Raw genomic sequence first — 19,680 nt, forward strand, 5'->3', positions numbered from 1 at the left:
ACATATGAGGTATTTCCTTACTGTTACGCCGAGCGCTCCGGGTCCCCGCTCCTCCCCGGAGCGCTCGCTTCACTTTCTCCGCTGCAGCGCTCCGGTCTCGTCCTCTGACCCGGGGCGCTGCGATTCCGCTGCCAGCCGGGATGCGATTCGCGATGCGGGTAGCGCCCGCTCGCGATGCGCACCCCGGCTCCCCTACCTGACTCGCTCTCCGTCTGTTCTGTCCCGGCGCGCGCGGCCCCGCTCCCTAGGGCGCGCGCGCGCCGGGTCTCTGCGATTTAAAGGGCCACTGCGCCGCTGATTGGCGCAGTGGTTCCAATTAGTGTGTTCACCTGTGCACTTCCCTATATCACCTCACTTCCCCTGCACTCCCTTGCCGGATCTTGTTGCCTTAGTGCCAGTGAAAGCGTTCCTTGTGTGTTCCTTGCCTGTGTTTCCAGACCTTCTGCCGTTGCCCCTGACTACGATCCTTGCTGCCTGCCCCGACCTTCTGCTACGTCCGACCTTGCTTCTGCCTACTCCCTTGTACCGCACCTATCTTCAGCAGCCAGAGAGGTGAGCCGTTGCTAGTGGATACGACCTGGTCACTACCGCCGCAGCAAGACCATCCCGCTTTGCGGCGGGCTCTGGTGAAAACCAGTAGTGGCTTAGAACCGGTCCACTAGCACGGTCCACGCCAATCCCTCTCTGGCACAGAGGATCCACTACCTGCCAGCCGGCATCGTGACAGTAGATCCGGCCATGGATCCCGCTGAAGTTCCTCTGCCAGTTGTCGCTGACCTCACCACGGTGGTCGCCCAGCAGTCACAACAGATAGCGCAACAAGGCCAACAGCTGTCTCAACTGACCGTTATGCTACAACAGTTACTACCACAGCTTCAGCAGTCATCTCCGCCGCCAGCTCCTGCACCTCCTCCGCAGCGAGTGGCCGCTCCTGGGCTACGCCTATCCTTGCCGGATAAATTTGATGGGGACTCTAAGTTTTGCCGTGGCTTTCTTTCCCAATGTTCCCTGCATCTGGAGATGATGTCGGACCTGTTTCCCACTGAAAGGTCTAAGGTGGCTTTCGTAGTCAGCCTTCTGTCCGGAAAAGCCCTGTCATGGGCCACACCGCTCTGGGACCGCAATGACCCCGTCACTGCCTCTGTACACTCCTTCTTCTCGGAAATCCGAAGTGTCTTTGAGGAACCTGCCCGAGCCTCTTCTGCTGAGACTGCCCTGTTGAACCTGGTCCAGGGTAATTCTTCCGTTGGCGAGTATGCCGTACAATTCCGTACTCTTGCTTCAGAATTGTCCTGGAATAATGAGGCCCTCTGCGCGACCTTCAAAAAAGGCCTATCCAGCAACATTAAAGATGTTCTGGCCGCACGAGAAATTCCTGCTAATCTACATGAACTTATTCACCTAGCCACTCGCATTGACATGCGTTTTTCCGAAAGGCGTCAGGAACTCCGCCAAGATATGGACTCTGTTCGCACGAGGCGTTTCTCCTCCTCGGCTCCTCTCTCCTCTGGTCCCCTGCAATCTGTTCTTGTGCCTTCCGCCGTGGAGGCTATGCAGGTCGACCGGTCTCGCCTGACACCTCAAGAGAGGACACGACGCCGTATGGAGAACCTCTGCCTGTACTGTGCTAGTACCGAACACTTCCTGAGGGATTGTCCTATCCGTCCTCCCCGCCTGGAAAGACGTACGCTGACTCCGCACAAAGGTGAGACAGTCCTTGATGTCTACTCTGCTTCTCCACGTCTTACAGTGCCTGTGCGGATGTCTGCCTCTGCCTTCTCCTTCCCTGCTGTGGCCTTCTTGGACTCTGGATCTGCAGGAAATTTTATTTTGGCCTCTCTCGTCAACAGGTTCAACATCCCGGTGACCAGTCTCGCCAGACCCCTCTACATCAATTGTGTAAATAATGAAAGATTGGACTGTACCATACGTTTCCGCACGGAGCCCCTTCTTATGAGCATCGGATCTCATCATGAGAGGATTGAACTTTTGGTCCTCCCCAATTGCACCTCGGAAATTCTCCTTGGACTTCCCTGGCTTCAACTTCATTCCCCAACCCTGGATTGGTCCACTGGGGAGATCAAGAGTTGGGGGTCCTCTTGTTCCAAGAACTGTCTAAAACCGGTTCCCAGTAACCCTTGCCGTAACTCTGTGGTTCCTCCAGTAACCGGTCTCCCTAAGGCCTATATGGACTTCGCGGATGTTTTCTGCAAAAAACAAGCTGAGACTCTACCTCCTCACAGGCCTTATGATTGCCCTATCGACCTCCTCCCGGGCACTACTCCACCCCGGGGCAGAATTTATCCTCTCTCTGCCCCAGAGACTCTTGCCATGTCCGAATACGTCCAGGAGAATCTAAAAAAGGGCTTTATCCGTAAATCCTCCTCTCCTGCCGGAGCCGGATTTTTCTTTGTGTCCAAAAAAGATGGCTCCCTACGTCCTTGCATTGACTACCGCGGTCTTAATAAAATCACGGTTAAGAACCGCTACCCCTTACCCCTCATCTCTGAACTCTTTGATCGCCTCCAAGGTGCCCACATCTTCACTAAATTGGACTTAAGAGGCGCCTATAACCTCATCCGCATCAGAGAGGGGGACGAGTGGAAAACGGCATTTAACACCAGAGATGGACACTTTGAGTATCTGGTCATGCCCTTTGGACTGTGCAATGCCCCTGCCGTCTTCCAAGACTTTGTCAATGAAATTTTTCGTGATCTGTTATACTCCTGTGTTGTTGTATATCTGGACGATATCCTAATTTTTTCTGCCAATCTAGAAGAACACCGCCAGCATGTCCGTATGGTTCTTCAGAGACTTCGTGACAACCAACTCTATGCCAAAATTGAGAAATGTCTGTTTGAATGCCAATCTCTTCCTTTTCTAGGATATTTGGTCTCTGGCCAGGGACTACAGATGGATCCAGACAAACTCTCTGCCGTCTTAGATTGGCCACGCCCCTCCGGACTCCGTGCTATCCAACGCTTTTTGGGGTTCGCCAATTATTACAGGCAATTTATTCCACATTTTTCTACCATTGTGGCTCCTATCGTGGCTTTAACCAAAAAAAATGCTGATCCCAAGTCCTGGCCTCCTCAAGCAGAAGACGCCTTTAAACGACTCAAGTCTGCCTTTTCTTCGGCTCCCGTGCTCTCCAGACCTGACCCTTCCAAACCCTTCCTATTGGAGGTTGATGCCTCCTCAGTGGGAGCTGGAGCTGTTCTTCTACAAAAAAATTCTTCCGGGCATGCTGTCACTTGTGGTTTTTTCTCTAGGACCTTCTCTCCAGCGGAGAGGAACTACTCCATCGGGGATCGAGAGCTTCTAGCCATTAAATTAGCACTTGAGGAATGGAGGCATCTGCTGGAGGGATCAAGATTTCCTGTTATTATCTACACCGACCACAAGAACCTCTCCTACCTCCAGTCTGCCCAACGGCTGAATCCTCGCCAGGCCCGGTGGTCTCTGTTCTTTGCCCGATTTAATTTTGAGATTCACTTTCGTCCTGCCGATAAGAACATTAGGGCCGATGCTCTCTCTCGTTCCTCGGATGCCTCAGAAGTTGATCTCCCTCCGCAACACATCATTCCACCTGACTGCCTGATCTCCACTTCTCCTGCCTCCATCAGGCAGACTCCTCCAGGAAAGACCTTTGTTTCTCCACGCCAACGCCTCGGAATCCTCAAATGGGGTCACTCCTCCCATCTCGCAGGTCATGCGGGCATCAAGAAATCTGTGCAACTCATCTCCCGCTTCTATTGGTGGCCGACTCTGGAGACGGATGTTGGGGACTTTGTGCGAGCCTGCACTATCTGTGCCCGGGATAAGACTCCTCGCCAGAAGCCCGCTGGTTTTCTTCATCCTCTGCCTGTCCCCGAACAGCCTTGGTCTCTGATTGGTATGGATTTTATTACTGATTTACCCCCTTCCCGTGGCAACACTGTTATTTGGGTGGTCGTTGATCGATTCTCCAAAATGGCACATTTCATCCCTCTTCCTGGTCTTCCTTCTGCGCCTCAGTTGGCTAAACAATTTTTTGTACACATTTTTCGTCTTCACGGGTTGCCTACGCAGATTGTCTCGGATAGAGGTGTCCAATTCGTGTCTAAATTCTGGAGGGCTCTCTGTAAACAACTCAAGATTAAATTAAATTTTTCCTCTGCATATCATCCCCAGTCCAATGGACAAGTAGATAGAATTAACCAGATCTTGGGTGATTATTTGCGACATTTTGTTTCCTCCCGCCAGGATGACTGGGCAGATCTCCTTCCATGGGCCGAATTCTCGTATAACTTCAGGGTCTCTGAATCTTCCTCCAAATCCCCATTTTTCGTGGTGTACGGCCGTCACCCTCTTCCCCCCCTCCCTACCCCCTTGCCCTCTGGTCTGCCCGCTGTGGATGAAATTTCTCGTGACCTTTCCATTATATGGAGAGAGACCCAAAATTCTCTCTTACAGGCTTCTTCACGCATGAAGAGGTTCGCGGATAAGAAAAGAAGAGCTCCCCCCGTTTTTTCCCCTGGAGACAAGGTATGGCTCTCCGCTAAATATGTCCGCTTCCGTGTCCCTAGCTACAAGTTGGGACCACGCTATCTTGGTCCTTTCAAAATTTTGTGTCAAATTAATCCTGTCTCTTATAAACTTCTTCTTCCTCCTTCTCTTCGTATCCCTAATGCCTTTCACGTCTCTCTTCTCAAACCACTCATCCTCAACCGTTTTTCTCCCAAATCTGTTCCTCCCACTCCTGTTTCCGGCTCCTCGGACGTCTTCTCGGTCAAGGAAATTTTGGCTGCCAAAAAGGTCAGAGGGAAAAATTTTTTTTTTAGTAGACTGGGAGGGTTGTGGTCCTGAAGAGAGATCCTGGGAACCTGAGGACAACATCCTTGACAAAAGTCTGCTCCTCAGGTTCTCAGGCTCCAAGAAGAGGGGGAGACCCAAGGGGGGGGGTACTGTTACGCCGAGCGCTCCGGGTCCCCGCTCCTCCCCGGAGCGCTCGCTTCACTTTCTCCGCTGCAGCGCTCCGGTCTCGTCCTCTGACCCGGGGCGCTGCGATTCCGCTGCCAGCCGGGATGCGATTCGCGATGCGGGTAGCGCCCGCTCGCGATGCGCACCCCGGCTCCCCTACCTGACTCGCTCTCCGTCTGTTCTGTCCCGGCGCGCGCGGCCCCGCTCCCTAGGGCGCGCGCGCGCCGGGTCTCTGCGATTTAAAGGGCCACTGCGCCGCTGATTGGCGCAGTGGTTCCAATTAGTGTGTTCACCTGTGCACTTCCCTATATCACCTCACTTCCCCTGCACTCCCTTGCCGGATCTTGTTGCCTTAGTGCCAGTGAAAGCGTTCCTTGTGTGTTCCTTGCCTGTGTTTCCAGACCTTCTGCCGTTGCCCCTGACTACGATCCTTGCTGCCTGCCCCGACCTTCTGCTACGTCCGACCTTGCTTCTGCCTACTCCCTTGTACCGCGCCTATCTTCAGCAGCCAGAGAGGTGAGCCGTTGCTAGTGGATACGACCTGGTCACTACCGCCGCAGCAAGACCATCCCGCTTTGCGGCGGGCTCTGGTGAAAACCAGTAGTGGCTTAGAACCGGTCCACTAGCACGGTCCACGCCAATCCCTCTCTGGCACAGAGGATCCACTACCTGCCAGCCGGCATCGTGACACTTACTTGAGTGAAATTGGGTTACAAATTTTAAGAGGATTTTTCTCCTTTTACCCCTTGTAAAAATTCAAAAACTGGGTCTACAAGAACATGCGAGTGTAAAAAATGAAGATTTTGAATTTTCTCCTTCACTTTGCTGCTATTCCTGTTAAACACCTAAAGGGTTAACACACTTACTGAATGTCATTTTGACTACTTTGAGGGGTACAGTTTTTATAAAGTGGTAATTTGTAGGGTATTTCTAATAAGAAAGCACTTCAAATCCACTTCAAACCTGAACTGGTCCATGAAAAATTCTGATTTTGAAAATTTTGTGAAAAATTGGAAAATTGCTGCTGAACTTTGAAGCCCTCTGATGTCTTCCAAAAGTAAAAACGTGTCAACTTTATAATGCAAACTTAAAGTTTTACATATTGTATTTGTGAATCAATATATAATTTATTTGGAATGTCTATTTTCCTTACAAGCAGAGAGCTTCAAAGTTAGAAAAATGCAAAATTTTCAATTTTTTCATCAAAATTTTCAATTTTTTCATCAAAATTTTCAATTTTTCACCAAGAAATGATGCAAGTTTCAACAAAATTTTACCACTAACATAAAGTAGAATATGTCACGAAAAAATAATCTCGGAATCAGAATGAAAGGTAAAAGCATCCCAGAGTTATTAATGCTTAAAGTGACAGTGGTCAGATGTGCAAAAAACGCTCTGGTCCTACAGTGAAAAATGGCCTGATCCTTAAGGAGTTAATCCTTCGGCCCTTATTAGCTGCTATATTCTCCACAGGAAGTTCTTTTCTTTTTAAATTTCTTTTCTGTCTGACTACAGTGCTCTCTGCTGACACCTCCATCTGTCTCAGGAACTGTCCAGAGCAGGATAGGTTAGCTATGGGGATTTGCTTCTGTTATTTCCAGTCCCTGAGACAGAAAGAGGTGTCAGCAGAGAGCACTGTGGTCAGACAGAAAAGAAATTCAAAAAGAAAAGAACTTCAATGGAACATCTAGCAGCTGATAATTACTGGAAGGATTAAAGCATACCCGTCAGATCCAACAATTTTTTTTTTAAATATATCACTCGGAACCTAATCTTTACCATGTACATCTAATTTTTATGTGTCTAGCACCTTTATTTATTTTTTATTACACTTTTAATTTAGCGCACTAGTCTGAATTCCTCTCATAGGGAGGGGGCGTGGCTTCACTGTGCAGGTCTCCGCCCCCTCCCTTAGTATGCTGTGTGCTCCTATCTCCCCTAGAATTAGTAAAACTACAACTCCCAGCTCGTCCTCACTGATAGTAGCGGAACACAAACTGACAGTGGGAGGATCTTTCCTCCAGCTGTGAGCCCTGCACTCACAGCTGTCAATCAAGGAAGTGTGTCTATGACATAGGTGATGATGCATGGACACAGCAGGACTAGTATGTGTCCAAGCAAGCAGGGGGGGGGGCAGTTGTTTGACTGGCTTTTTCAGTATGAAATGCTGAATATTTTCTAATGAAAGCAATTGCAAAACCTATTGGTTATCCATGCTTTACAAGATATCAAAAGTTTTTGTATCTGACAGTGCCCATTTAAGATAAAGATGTTTTTTTTAAATTAACACACTTTCTTAAAGTGTGAGCTCTGCTCCTGGCTCATTCTGGCAATCTTTAGGGGTCTCAGCACCCAGACCCCGACCAATCAAATCTTTTGACATGTTATGTGGACAGGTGGTGGTTAAGCAGCAGCACATAGTCTGCTGTCCCCATGTATTAAAAATATATTTAGAATGCATTTGGAAAGTCTTCAGACCCTTTCACTATGTTCACATGTTGTCATGTTTTCCATAATCATTTTCCACTAAAAATAGAATGTTAAAAATCTTTGCAAATTTATTAAAAAGGAATGAATAAATATTGCATTGACATAAGTATTGAAACCCTTTACTCTGTACTTAGTTGAAGCCCCTTTGACAGTAAATACAGACTTCAGTCTTCTTGGGTATGATGCCACAAGGTTTGCACATCTGGATTTGGAGATTTTCTTCTCCGCAGATCCTTTCAAGCTCTGTGAATTGGATGGGGACTGCCAGTGGACAGTTATTTTAAGATATTTACGGAGAAGGTTGATTGGGTTCATGTCAGGGCTCTGGCTGGGCCACTCACAGGATATTTAGAGTTCTTGCTAAGCCACTACTGTGATTTCTTTCCAACATACGATAAGTATTATTCGGTACTGCAAATAGTGGACTTCTATGGGTGATGTGTGCTATATAGTTGTAGATGTCTAGAAGTATAGTGGTGCTCTGTCTGTAGAGTTTGCCATGACAAATCCAGTAATGCAGAGGAATACAGAGTAATAATCTTCGTGACCTCATCTTTATTTGACAGACATATTCACATATACCCCCTGCATGTCTCCCCCCTGTTAAGATGTGAATATGTCTGTCAAATAAAGAAGAAGTCATGAAGATTTGGTGAGTTGCCATCTCTTTATTCCTCTGCATTATTGGAACTGTGATTTCTTTACTTAGTTTGATAGGTGATTATTACTTTTGAATTCATGTTTTTAGAAGGCAAGGTTACCTTACCAAAAAAACAACAATTTTGTACTGGGTATTTTTGTTCTGACTGAATTAAAAATGCATAATAAAAAATGTTATATAGTAATTTCTTGGGGACTTCCAAATCAATACCATTTTTTATATATTTTAAAAACTTTTTTAAAACTTTTTTTTTTTACTTATATATTTAGTCCAATTCACCGATGTGTTCTAAAATGGCAGATAATACTCAACACCAAGTGCAGTTATGCACTGTAAGCTGGGGTAGAGGTCCTGCATTTATGGACCACAATATAGGTTCACTACTGTGGTAGTGTTACGCCGAGCGCTCCGGGTCCCCGCTCCTCCCCGGAGCGCTCGCTACACTCCTCTCACTGCAGCGCTCCGGTCGGTTCCACGGACCCGGGGCGCTGCAATACCGCCTCTGGCCGGGATGCGATTCGCGATGCGGGTAGCGCCCGCTCGCGATGCGCACCCCGGCTCCCGTACCTGACTCGCTCTCCGTCAGTTCTGTCCCGGCGCGCGCGGCCCCGCTCCCTAGGGCGCGCGCGCGCCGGGTCTTTGCGATTTAAAGGGCCACTGCGCCGCTGATTGGCGCAGTGGTTCCAATTAGTGTTTACACCTGTGCACTTCCCTATATCACCTCACTTCCCCTTCACTCCCTCGCCGGATCTTGTTGCCTTAGTGCCAGTGAAAGCGTTTCCTTGTGTGTTCCTAGCCTGTGTTCCAGACCTCCTGCCGTTGCCCCTGACTACGATCCTTGCTGCCTGCCCCGACCTTCTGCTACGTCCGACCTTGCTTCTGTCTACTCCCTTGTACCGCGCCTATCTTCAGCAGCCAGAGAGGTTGAGCCGTTGCTAGGGGATACGACCTGGTCACTACCGCCGCAGCAAGACCATCCCGCTTTGCGGCGGGCTCTGGTGAAAACCAGTAGTGACTTAGAACCGATCCTCTAGCACGGTCCACGCCAATCCCTCTCTGGCACAGAGGATCCACTACCTGCCAGCCGGCATCGTGACAGTAGATCCGGCCATGGATCCCGCTGAAGTTCCTCTGCCAGTTGTCGCTGACCTCACCACGGTGGTCGCCCAGCAGTCACAACAGATTGCGCAACAAGGCCAACAGCTGTCTCAACTGACTGTTATGCTACAACAGTTACTACCACAGCTCCAGCAACCATCTCCTCCGCCAGCTCCTGTACCTCCTCCGCAGCGAGTGGCCGCTTCTGGACTACGACTATCCTTGCCGGATAAATTTGATGGGGACTCTAAGCTTTGCCGTGGCTTCCTTTCCCAATGTTCATTACACTTGGAGATGATGTCGGACCAGTTCCCCACTGAAAGGTCTAAGGTGGCTTTCGTAATCAGCCTGCTGTCTGGAAAAGCCCTGGCTTGGGCCACACCGCTCTGGGACCGCAATGACCCCGTCACTGCCTCTGTACACTCCTTCTTCTCGGAAATTCGAAGTGTCTTTGAGGAACCTGCCCGAGCCTCTTCTGCTGAGACTGCCCTGTTGAACCTGGTCCAGGGTAATTCTTCCGTTGGCGAGTATGCCGTACAATTCCGTACTCTTGCTTCTGAATTATCCTGGAACAATGAGGCCCTCTGCGCGACCTTTAAAAAAGGCCTATCCAGCAACATTAAAGATGTTCTGGCCGCACGAGAAATGCCTGCTAATCTTCATGAACTTATTCACCTAGCCACTCGCATTGACATGCGTTTTTCCGAAAGGCGTCAGGAGCTCCGCCAAGATATGGACTCTGTTCGCACGAGGCGTTTCTTCTCCTCGGCTCCTCTCTCCTCTGGTTCCCTGCAATCTGTTCCTGTGCCTCCCGCCGTGGAGGCTATGCAGGTCGACCGGTCTCGCCTGACATCTCAAGAGAGGACACGACGCCGCATGGAGAACCTCTGCCTTTACTGTGCTAGTACCGAACACTTCCTGAGGGATTGTCCTATCCGCCCTCCCCGCCTGGAAAGACGTACCCTGACTCCGCACAAAGGTGAGACAATCCTTGATGTCCACTCTGCTTCTCCACGTCTTACTGTGCCTGTGCGGATGTCTGCCTCTGCCTTCTCCTTCTCTTCTGTGGCCTTCTTGGACTCTGGATCTGCAGGAAATTTTATTTTGGCCTCTCTCGTCAACAGGTTCAACATCCCAGTGACCAGTCTCACCAGACCCCTTTACATCAATTGTATAAACAATGAAAGATTGGACTGTTCCATACGTTTCCGCACGGAGCCCCTTCTAATGAGCATCGGATCTCATCACGAGAGGATTGAACTTTTGGTCCTCCCCAATTGCACCTCGGAAATTCTCCTTGGACTTCCCTGGCTTCAACTTCATTCCCCAACCCTGGATTGGTCCACTGGGGAGATCAAGAGTTGGGGGCCCTCTTGTTCCAAGGACTGTCTAAAACCGGTTCCCAGTAACCCTTGCCGTAACTCTGTGCTTCCTCCAGTAACCGGTCTCCCTAAGGCCTATATGGACTTCGCGGATGTTTTCTGCAAAAAACAAGCGGAGACTCTACCTCCTCACAGGCCTTATGATTGTCCTATCGACCTCCTCCCGGGCACTACTCCACCCCGGGGCAGAATTTATCCTCTCTCTGCCCCAGAGACTCTTGCCATGTCTGAATACGTCCAGGAGAATCTAAAAAAGGGCTTTATCCGTAAATCCTCCTCTCCTGCCGGAGCCGGATTTTTCTTTGTGTCCAAAAAAGATGGCTCTCTACGTCCTTGCATTGACTACCGCGGACTTAATAAAATCACGGTTAAGAACCGCTACCCCTTACCCCTCATCTCTGAACTCTTTGATCGCCTCCAAGGTGCCCACATCTTTACTAAATTGGACTTAAGAGGCGCCTATAACCTCATCCGCATCAGAGAGGGGGATGAGTGGAAAACAGCATTTAACACCAGAGATGGACACTTTGAGTATCTGGTCATGCCCTTTGGCCTGTGCAACGCCCCTGCTGTCTTCCAAGACTTTGTTAATGAAATTTTTCGTGATCTGTTATACTCCTGTGTTGTGGTATATCTTGATGATATCCTAATTTTTTCGGCCAATCTAGAAGAACACCGCCAGCATGTCCGTATGGTTCTTCAGAGACTTCGTGACAATCAACTCTATGCTAAAATTGAGAAATGTCTGTTTGAATGCCAATCTCTTCCTTTTCTAGGATACTTGGTCTCTGGCCAGGGACTACAAATGGATCCAGATAAACTCTCTGCCGTCTTAGATTGGCCACGCCCCTCCGGACTCCGTGCCATCCAACGTTTTTTGGGGTTCGCCAATTATTACAGGCAATTTATTCCACATTTTTCTACCATTGTGGCTCCTATTGTGGCTTTAACCAAAAAAAATGCCGATCCCAAGTCTTGGCCTCCTCAAGCGGAAGACGCCTTTAAACGACTCAAGTCTGCCTTCTCTTCGGCTCCCGTGCTCTCCAGACCTGACCCATCTAAACCCTTCCTATTGGAGGTTGATGCCTCCTCAGTGGGAGCTGGAGCTGTCCTTCTACAAAAAAACTCTTCCGGGCATGCTGTTACTTGTGGGTTTTTTTCTAGGACCTTCTCTCCGGCGGAGAGGAACTACTCCATCGGGGATCGAGAGCTTCTAGCCATTAAATTAGCACTTGAGGAATGGAGGCATCTGCTGGAGGGATCAAGATTTCCAGTTATTATTTACACCGATCACAAGAACCTCTCATACCTCGAGTCTGCCCAACGGCTGAATCCTCGTCAGGCCAGGTGGTCTCTGTTCTTTGCCCGATTTAATTTTGAAATTCACTTTCGGCCTGCTGATAAGAACATTAGGGCCGATGCTCTCTCTCGTTCCTCAGATGCTTCTGAAATTGAACTCTCTCCTCAACACATCATTCCTCCTGACTGCCTGATTTCCACTTCTCCAGCCTCCATCAGGCAAACTCCTCCAGGAAAGACCTTTGTTTCTCCACGCCAACGCCTCGGAATCCTCAAATGGGGTCACTCCTCCCATCTCGCAGGTCATGCGGGCATCAAGAAATCTGTGCAACTCATCTCTCGCTTCTATTGGTGGCCGACTCTAGAGACTGATGTGGTGGACTTTGTGCGAGCCTGCACTATCTGTGCCCGGGATAAGACTCCTCGCCAGAAGCCCGCTGGTTTTCTTCTTCCTCTGCCTGTTCCCGAACAACCTTGGTCTCTGATTGGTATGGATTTTATTACTGACTTACCCCCATCCCATGGCAACACTGTTATTTGGGTGGTCGTTGATCGATTCTCCAAAATGGCACATTTCATCCCTCTTCCTGGTCTTCCTTCAGCGCCTCAGTTGGCTAAACAATTTTTTGTACACATTTTTCGTCTTCACGGGTTGCCTACGCAGATCGTCTCGGATAGAGGCGTCCAATTTGTGTCTAAATTCTGGAGGGCTCTCTGTAAACAACTCAAGATTAAATTAAATTTTTCTTCTGCATACCATCCTCAATCCAATGGACAAGTAGAAAGAATTAACCAGATCTTGGGTGACTATTTACGACATTTTGTTTCCTCCCGCCAGGATGACTGGGCAGATCTTCTACCTTGGGCCGAATTCTCGTATAATTTTAGAATCTCCGAATCTTCCTCCAAATCCCCGTTTTTCGTGGTGTACGGCCGTCACCCTCTTCCCCCCCTCCCTACCCCCTTGCCCTCTGGTCTGCCCGCTGTGGATGAAATTTCTCGTGATCTTTCCATCATATGGAGAGAGACCCAAAATTCTCTCTTACAGGCTTCTTCACGCATGAAGAGATTCGCGGATAAGAAAAGAAGAGCTCCTCCCATTTTTTCCCCTGGAGACAAGGTATGGCTCTCCGCCAAATATGTCCGCTTCCGTGTCCCTAGCTATAAGTTGGGACCACGCTATCTTGGTCCTTTCAAGATTTTGCGCCAGATTAATCCTGTCTCTTACAAACTTCTTCTTCCTCCTTCTCTTCGTATTCCTAATGCCTTTCATGTTTCTCTTCTCAAACCACTTATCATTAACCGTTTCTCTCCCAAATCTGTTCCCCCCACTCCTGTCTCCGGCTCCTCGGACATCTTCTCCGTCAAAGAAATTTTAGCATCTAAAAAGGTCAGAGGGAAAACCTTCTTTTTAGTGGATTGGGAGGGTTGTGGTCCAGAAGAGAGGTCCTGGGAACCTGAGGACAATATCCTGGACAAAAGTCTGGTCCTCAGGTTCTCAGGCTCCAAGAAGAGGGGGAGACCCAAGGGGGGGGGTACTGTTACGCCGAGCGCTCCGGGTCCCCGCTCCTCCCCGGAGCGCTCGCTACACTCCTCTCACTGCAGCGCTCCGGTCGGTTCCACGGACCCGGGGCGCTGCAATACCGCCTCTGGCCGGGATGCGATTCGCGATGCGGGTAGCGCCCGCTCGCGATGCGCACCCCGGCTCCCGTACCTGACTCGCTCTCCGTCAGTTCTGTCCCGGCGCGCGCGGCCCCGCTCCCTAGGGCGCGCGCGCGCCGGGTCTTTGCGATTTAAAGGGCCACTGCGCCGCTGATTGGCGCAGTGGTTCCAATTAGTGTTTACACCTGTGCACTTCCCTATATCACCTCACTTCCCCTTCACTCCCTCGCCGGATCTTGTTGCCTTAGTGCCAGTGAAAGCGTTTCCTTGTGTGTTCCTAGCCTGTGTTCCAGACCTCCTGCCGTTGCCCCTGACTACGATCCTTGCTGCCTGCCCCGACCTTCTGCTACGTCCGACCTTGCTTCTGTCTACTCCCTTGTACCGCGCCTATCTTCAGCAGCCAGAGAGGTTGAGCCGTTGCTAGGGGATACGACCTGGTCACTACCGCCGCAGCAAGACCATCCCGCTTTGCGGCGGGCTCTGGTGAAAACCAGTAGTGACTTAGAACCGATCCTCTAGCACGGTCCACGCCAATCCCTCTCTGGCACAGAGGATCCACTACCTGCCAGCCGGCATCGTGACAGGTAGATGTAACAATGACATTAACTAACCCTCAAAACTGATGTTAAAATTGAGACATTAGCCAGTATATCCTTATATTGAGGACATACCTGAGCCTGCACACCAACGCCAAGGTTTCTCAGATGGTGCACAACTGCACTTGGGGTTGAGTATTTCTTGCCATTGCAGACCACGCAATTGTAAGTTGTTTTATGTCTAAAGCTTATACTAATGCACCCTTTTCATCATACTGGGTAGCATTAAGGTTTCACCTGTGAGGCCGGCACTATATCTAGCCAACCAGGGTGGGGCTTGTAGCCTGTCCCTCCCTCTCCCATTGTATGTGTGACTACTCACACTGGAGCTAACCTGGGAGCAGTCTACAAGCCTAGGCCTAATACTGCTGTAATTTGGTTCCTGGTTTTGCCTATCATGCACAGGTATGTTAGTTGTTAGGTCCCGTACCATCTGAGAAACCTTGGCGTTGGTGTGCGGGCTCAGGTATGTCCTTAATATAAGGATATACTGGCTAATGTCTCAATTTTAACATCAGTTTTGAGGGTTAGTTAATGTCATTGTTACATCTACCACAGTAGTGAACCTATATTGTGGTCCATAAATGCAGGAACTCTACCCCAGCTTACAGTGCATAACTGCACTTGGGGTTGAGTATTATCTGCCATTTTAGACCACATCGGTGAATTTGTCTAATGTTTAAATGTCATGCATCCACACGTTTATCATGTGTAGGATGCCCTTGTGGTACTTGTGACCGTTTGCAGGCATCCTCCATTGTATGCATATTTTATGCTGGGGATCGCCCATAGCAACGGACCACGAGTGCAGGAGCTCCACCCCAATATAGGTGCACAACTGCACTTGGGGTTGATCTTGCCATTGCAGACCACTCAATTGTAAGTTGTTTTATATATTTAGCCCCCCTAGGGCAGTGGTTCTCAACCTTTCTCGCGACTGTACCCCCAAAGGGGGTAATGCGATACTTAATCCACTTGTGCCATTATTTCCCCCTCCATCTTAATCCCTTTGTGCCATTATTCCCCCTCCGAATATATGAGATACATACAATAACACCCTCCCATACTGCTGCTCTGCGCTGACAAATACTGGCGAATGCATGGCCGGTATTTCTCAGCTAATTGCCGTACCCTCGCATAACCCTTGGTGCACCCCTAGGGGTACGCATGCCCCTGATTGAGAACCCCTGCCCTAGGGGACTTTAACAAATGATCTCTTGATCTTTTCTAATATCTTTTCTAATAGGAATGTCAGATCTAAAAGCCATTACCGGGCCCATGTTTGCAATTGTACCCACTCATGTACCCCACAATTGTGTCACAGGGGGAAGAGGGTGGTAACCAGATACTAAAAAGGACAGCAATTGCTTGCAGCAGTGGCTATTGATAGTGGTATCAAGGGGATTAATCCATGATTGGAGTTATCCATGATTCCCCTTGCTGTTGCTATCTGGTATAAGCTGTAATACACAGCTGGCACAAACCATGTATGGAGTGGGTCAACTCTTGTGTTAACTTTATGTTATCTGTTATGAATATAAACCATTCACTTCACAAATGTTAGCCAGTTTAAAGTCTGTTCTACATGTATAGCTTGTTATAAAATGTTTTTGGTGTAATTTACTGACAATTAGATAATTGTCAAATACAGTTTATGTTAATGTTGTGCGTAAATATTAGGCACGATAAGCTGCTAAATAAAAAAAAAGATGTCAGTATACAAGTGCAACAATGGCACAATACATGTACCTGAAGAATAACAGTACAAGCATTCTTTGTAAGAGTGTATGTTATATATTTTAAAATTGCCTTCGTATTTATTTTCTCAGCACAATTCACCCCTGCTAAGACGTATGAAGAATGGTGGGCATATAAAGAAGCAGTCCAGGGGAGCTTTGTGCCAGGTATGTGTGTTAATCCTCTAATATAAAATGTTTTAAAAGGAACATACAAACTACTTCATAATCTTCAGCACTTTGTATCAAAGACTCATTACTGCTTTCTATGATGCATCAACTGATATATAGTTACACAGTTACAAGTCACACAGCAGTTATCTAGTGTGTAGCATAGTTTTAGGTATTTGGGCAATGTAAGAATATTACAAGTTCTTATTACAGAAGTCACTTGATATTGTTGTGTTCAGTCCCAATAACTATATAGACTTACAGTCAGTATGATCCAAAGCATCCTTCCATGTAACTGTTAGCAGCAAGGACACTTGTTCCCTATTTTGTTCTACTCCCCTCCTCCCACTGCCCCCTTTCCTACCTTCCATTTTTGACTCATCAGACTGAATTAATTTTGATATTGGCCCAATTGAAGTGTTAACTCATGTTTCATTGTGTAATGTTGTATTATATTTAATTCAGATAAATACCATATTTGATTTCCTCTTAACATCATGGTAATTTTTTATAGTCTTAAAAGTCTTAGTCTTTTCTTTTACTACAAAAGAGCCATTCCCATGTGTGTAGCCTCCCACTGCTGCTTTGTCATTATGTCCAATTCAGTTATTAATTTGATAATCATGGAATGGGATACAATACAGGGAGATAATCCATACAATTATGTGTCTCTTTTTCTATGTGTTTGTTCGCACTTTTCAAGATACAAAGTTATTGTATGTGTGAGTACATGAGATTTAGCACTCTTTCCGGATATTATTAAACTTGGGTATGGCATGTTTACCAAATTTGCAGGCTTCATTTGTAAGAGTGTGTTTTCACTACACCACACTATATCAGCAACATTTCAAAATGACATGTCAACATATCTGTGGCCAAAGAGGCACAAGGAGCCTAATGACTGCATTCTGGTCATTTTCTGAGCTCATCTGTGTTTTTCTTCAGCCTCAAAAGCATGGATTGCAGCACTTTTGAGTCAGAGACAAAACACAGATACACTTGGAGAATAACCTGAATGTATTCACTAGATGACTACTTTCGGGCCATTGAAATCAGTAGAGCCTGTACCTCTTTGAGCACAGATACATCAACATGCCATTTTCATATGTTGCCATTGTATCTGTGCCTCAAACCACATACATGTGGTGTGAACTCATCCTAGTTGTCAGTTGTCCTGAAGCTAGTGAGTGAAGACAAGCCCATAAACCCAGAAGAAAAGATTCTGATTCCCTATGTACACCCTAAAAAGCAGTAACATGGAGGAAATTATTGAGCAGTACTGATCAGTGTAAACTGTGCATGAAACATTGAGGTGAGATCTAATACTCACTACAAACTCCTGCTGGCTTCAGCCTGTGTCTCCCTACTGCTTCCTCCCTTCATCTCCCTCTCTATAGACTTGCATGGGTAGCCTGATACATCACTGAGCTGATCTGTGGTAGTTTTTTTTTTTAGATTATAATGCAAAGTTTTTTGAAACAAAAGTAATAATTTAACCCATTCAAAAATATATTTAATGTTAATAAAATGCGAAGTATGCGTTGCGGTTTACTGTCTCCCACTAACTTTGACATCCTTGATCCAAGAGGCCTAGTTTGATTTAATAGGCATGGAAAGAAGACAGCTGGGTGGCACTACTACTCAGGCGTAACATTTAATGCAAAAATGACACATAACGGAAAATCCAGGAAAGGGAAAATAATACCAGTGCATCTGACTAGAAAAAAAAGCAATGAAAATGCAAAGAAAAAAGAGAAAAAAAATTGTCAATGGCACTCACCCAATGAAACTTCACTTTATTACTTCATATTAAAAACTGCATCGGTGGACATCCGGAAATGAAGGTCTGGGAACCGCATCAGCCAAAGCTGAGCGATAAGACATAGGGCAACAGTTTCGCGGTCAAACACCCTCTTCCTCCGGCCACCTAGTTTGAGTTAAAGGGGTTATCCAATAAATGGAATAAAAAATAAAAAAAAACTTCGATCAGGTTAGGACATTAACCTTGCATCTATTATTCTACTGTGACCTATTAAATCTCCTGTATGTGGGTCTAATACACCTTTCTGCCCTCCTACTTGTTCCCTTCCCCACATGTTGTCTTAAAACTACAGGTCCCAGCATCCTTTGCTGCCGCTCTGTGCTCACTTCCTCCTAACTGCCATTTTCTTCCCCAGTCCCTTGGTCCCAACCCTCAGAGCATTACTAAGCAGCATTCCCATTCTGTTTCCATCTTCTGTACTATATAGCAATGATTCACAAAATGGGTGCCTCCATCTGTTGCAAAACTACAACTCCCAGCATTCCCAAAAAGTCAAAGTCCATCTGTTAGCCCCCTCACTTCCTCAGTTATCAGATCTTTGTTCTGTACAGTTGCTTCTGGGGGCATGGCTTACATTGATTCAGAGACAGCATAAAAGTCACATGACCCTCTCGTCAAGGGTGGAAGCCAGAGGCAGTTAGGGGAAGAAAGCCGAGACGGAGTGGACGCAGGATGGCTCATTTTGCTGCTTTTCGCCCATTTTGTACTTCATATAGATCTGCAATGGAGCATTACTTTTAATTACTTGGTTAGGAAGTTATATGTATCAATACATAAGGGAATTAAATGATATTTTACTTAACTGAACTTCCCCTTTAAGCTATTTATCCTTCCAAGACAGGGGTAACGGGCAGTCCATAGGACTGTGGCAGTTATTTTTTTTTTTTTTTAAATAATTATGATTATTATCATATTCTTCATCTGTTAATGAAAAATGATATTTTTTTTTACTGTATTATACATTGACCAATCGTGCATGTGCAGTATAACTCAATTGAACCCTATTCCATATTCTTGTTGCTTTTTTTTTTATGTACACCTTCAGAATATTTGGAATTCTGCAGGGTCAGGTTGGCTGAATACTAATATAGATAGAGGCTATATAAAGCAAGTAGAGCCAGAAGCTGTGGGAGGTGAAAATTACAGTATGGTAAAATTTTCATTATGAGAAGTTTTAAGCAATCACACTAATTAGCCTGAAAGAAATGTCTTAAAGCAGATTCTGAGCTGTGTTACCAGTTGGTCTATATAAAATATTTATGTTATTATTTCATAGTTATTAGTTTATCTTTATTTTATCTTTTATCATATTTATTGTACGTTGTAAAACAGAAATATATTCTGCAGTGGTGTACATAACATACATTAGTGCTTTCTCCAGTGGGGTTCACAATTAGATATCTCTAGCACATATAGTAAAATAATATTCTGTACAGTGTATGTTTTAAGTTTTGCATGGATTTGTATTCAAAATTTTAGTTTACTGTGTTTTTCAATACCGTTAAGACAACTTCACATTAAGATATAGTTGCTAAATGGACTCTAACAGGACATTGGGGAAGATTTATCAAAAACAGTCCAGAGGAAAAGTTGCTGAGTTGCCCATAGAAACCAATCTGATTGCTCCTTTCATTTTTGAAAAGGCTTCTGAAAAATGAAAGAAGTGATCTGATTGTTTGCTATGGGCAACTCTGCAACTTTCCCTCTGGACAGGTTTTGATAAATCTATGTGTCAAATAAAATATGTGGCAAATTTTCTACAGAACAAAAATTTGAGTCATTGCAGGACCTGTGATTGGGT

At 46.7% G+C, this 19,680-nt stretch overlaps 1 protein-coding gene across 2 annotated transcripts in view; it reads left to right on the forward strand.

The window, feature by feature from the left end:
- Positions 1-19,680, forward strand: part of LOC130294530 (carbonic anhydrase-related protein 10-like) — a 749,095-nt gene that overhangs the window by 188,596 nt on the left and 540,819 nt on the right. For both annotated transcript variants that reach the window (XM_056544464.1, XM_056544463.1), the window contains exon 2: positions 15,980-16,054. In XM_056544464.1, the coding sequence (XP_056400439.1) occupies positions 15,980-16,054 (75 nt within the window). The remainder of the gene's footprint in view (positions 1-15,979; positions 16,055-19,680) is intronic.

The sequence above is a fragment of the Hyla sarda genome, chromosome 10, assembly GCF_029499605.1.
Source record: "Hyla sarda isolate aHylSar1 chromosome 10, aHylSar1.hap1, whole genome shotgun sequence".
NCBI classification, from domain to species: domain Eukaryota; kingdom Metazoa; phylum Chordata; class Amphibia; order Anura; family Hylidae; genus Hyla; species Hyla sarda.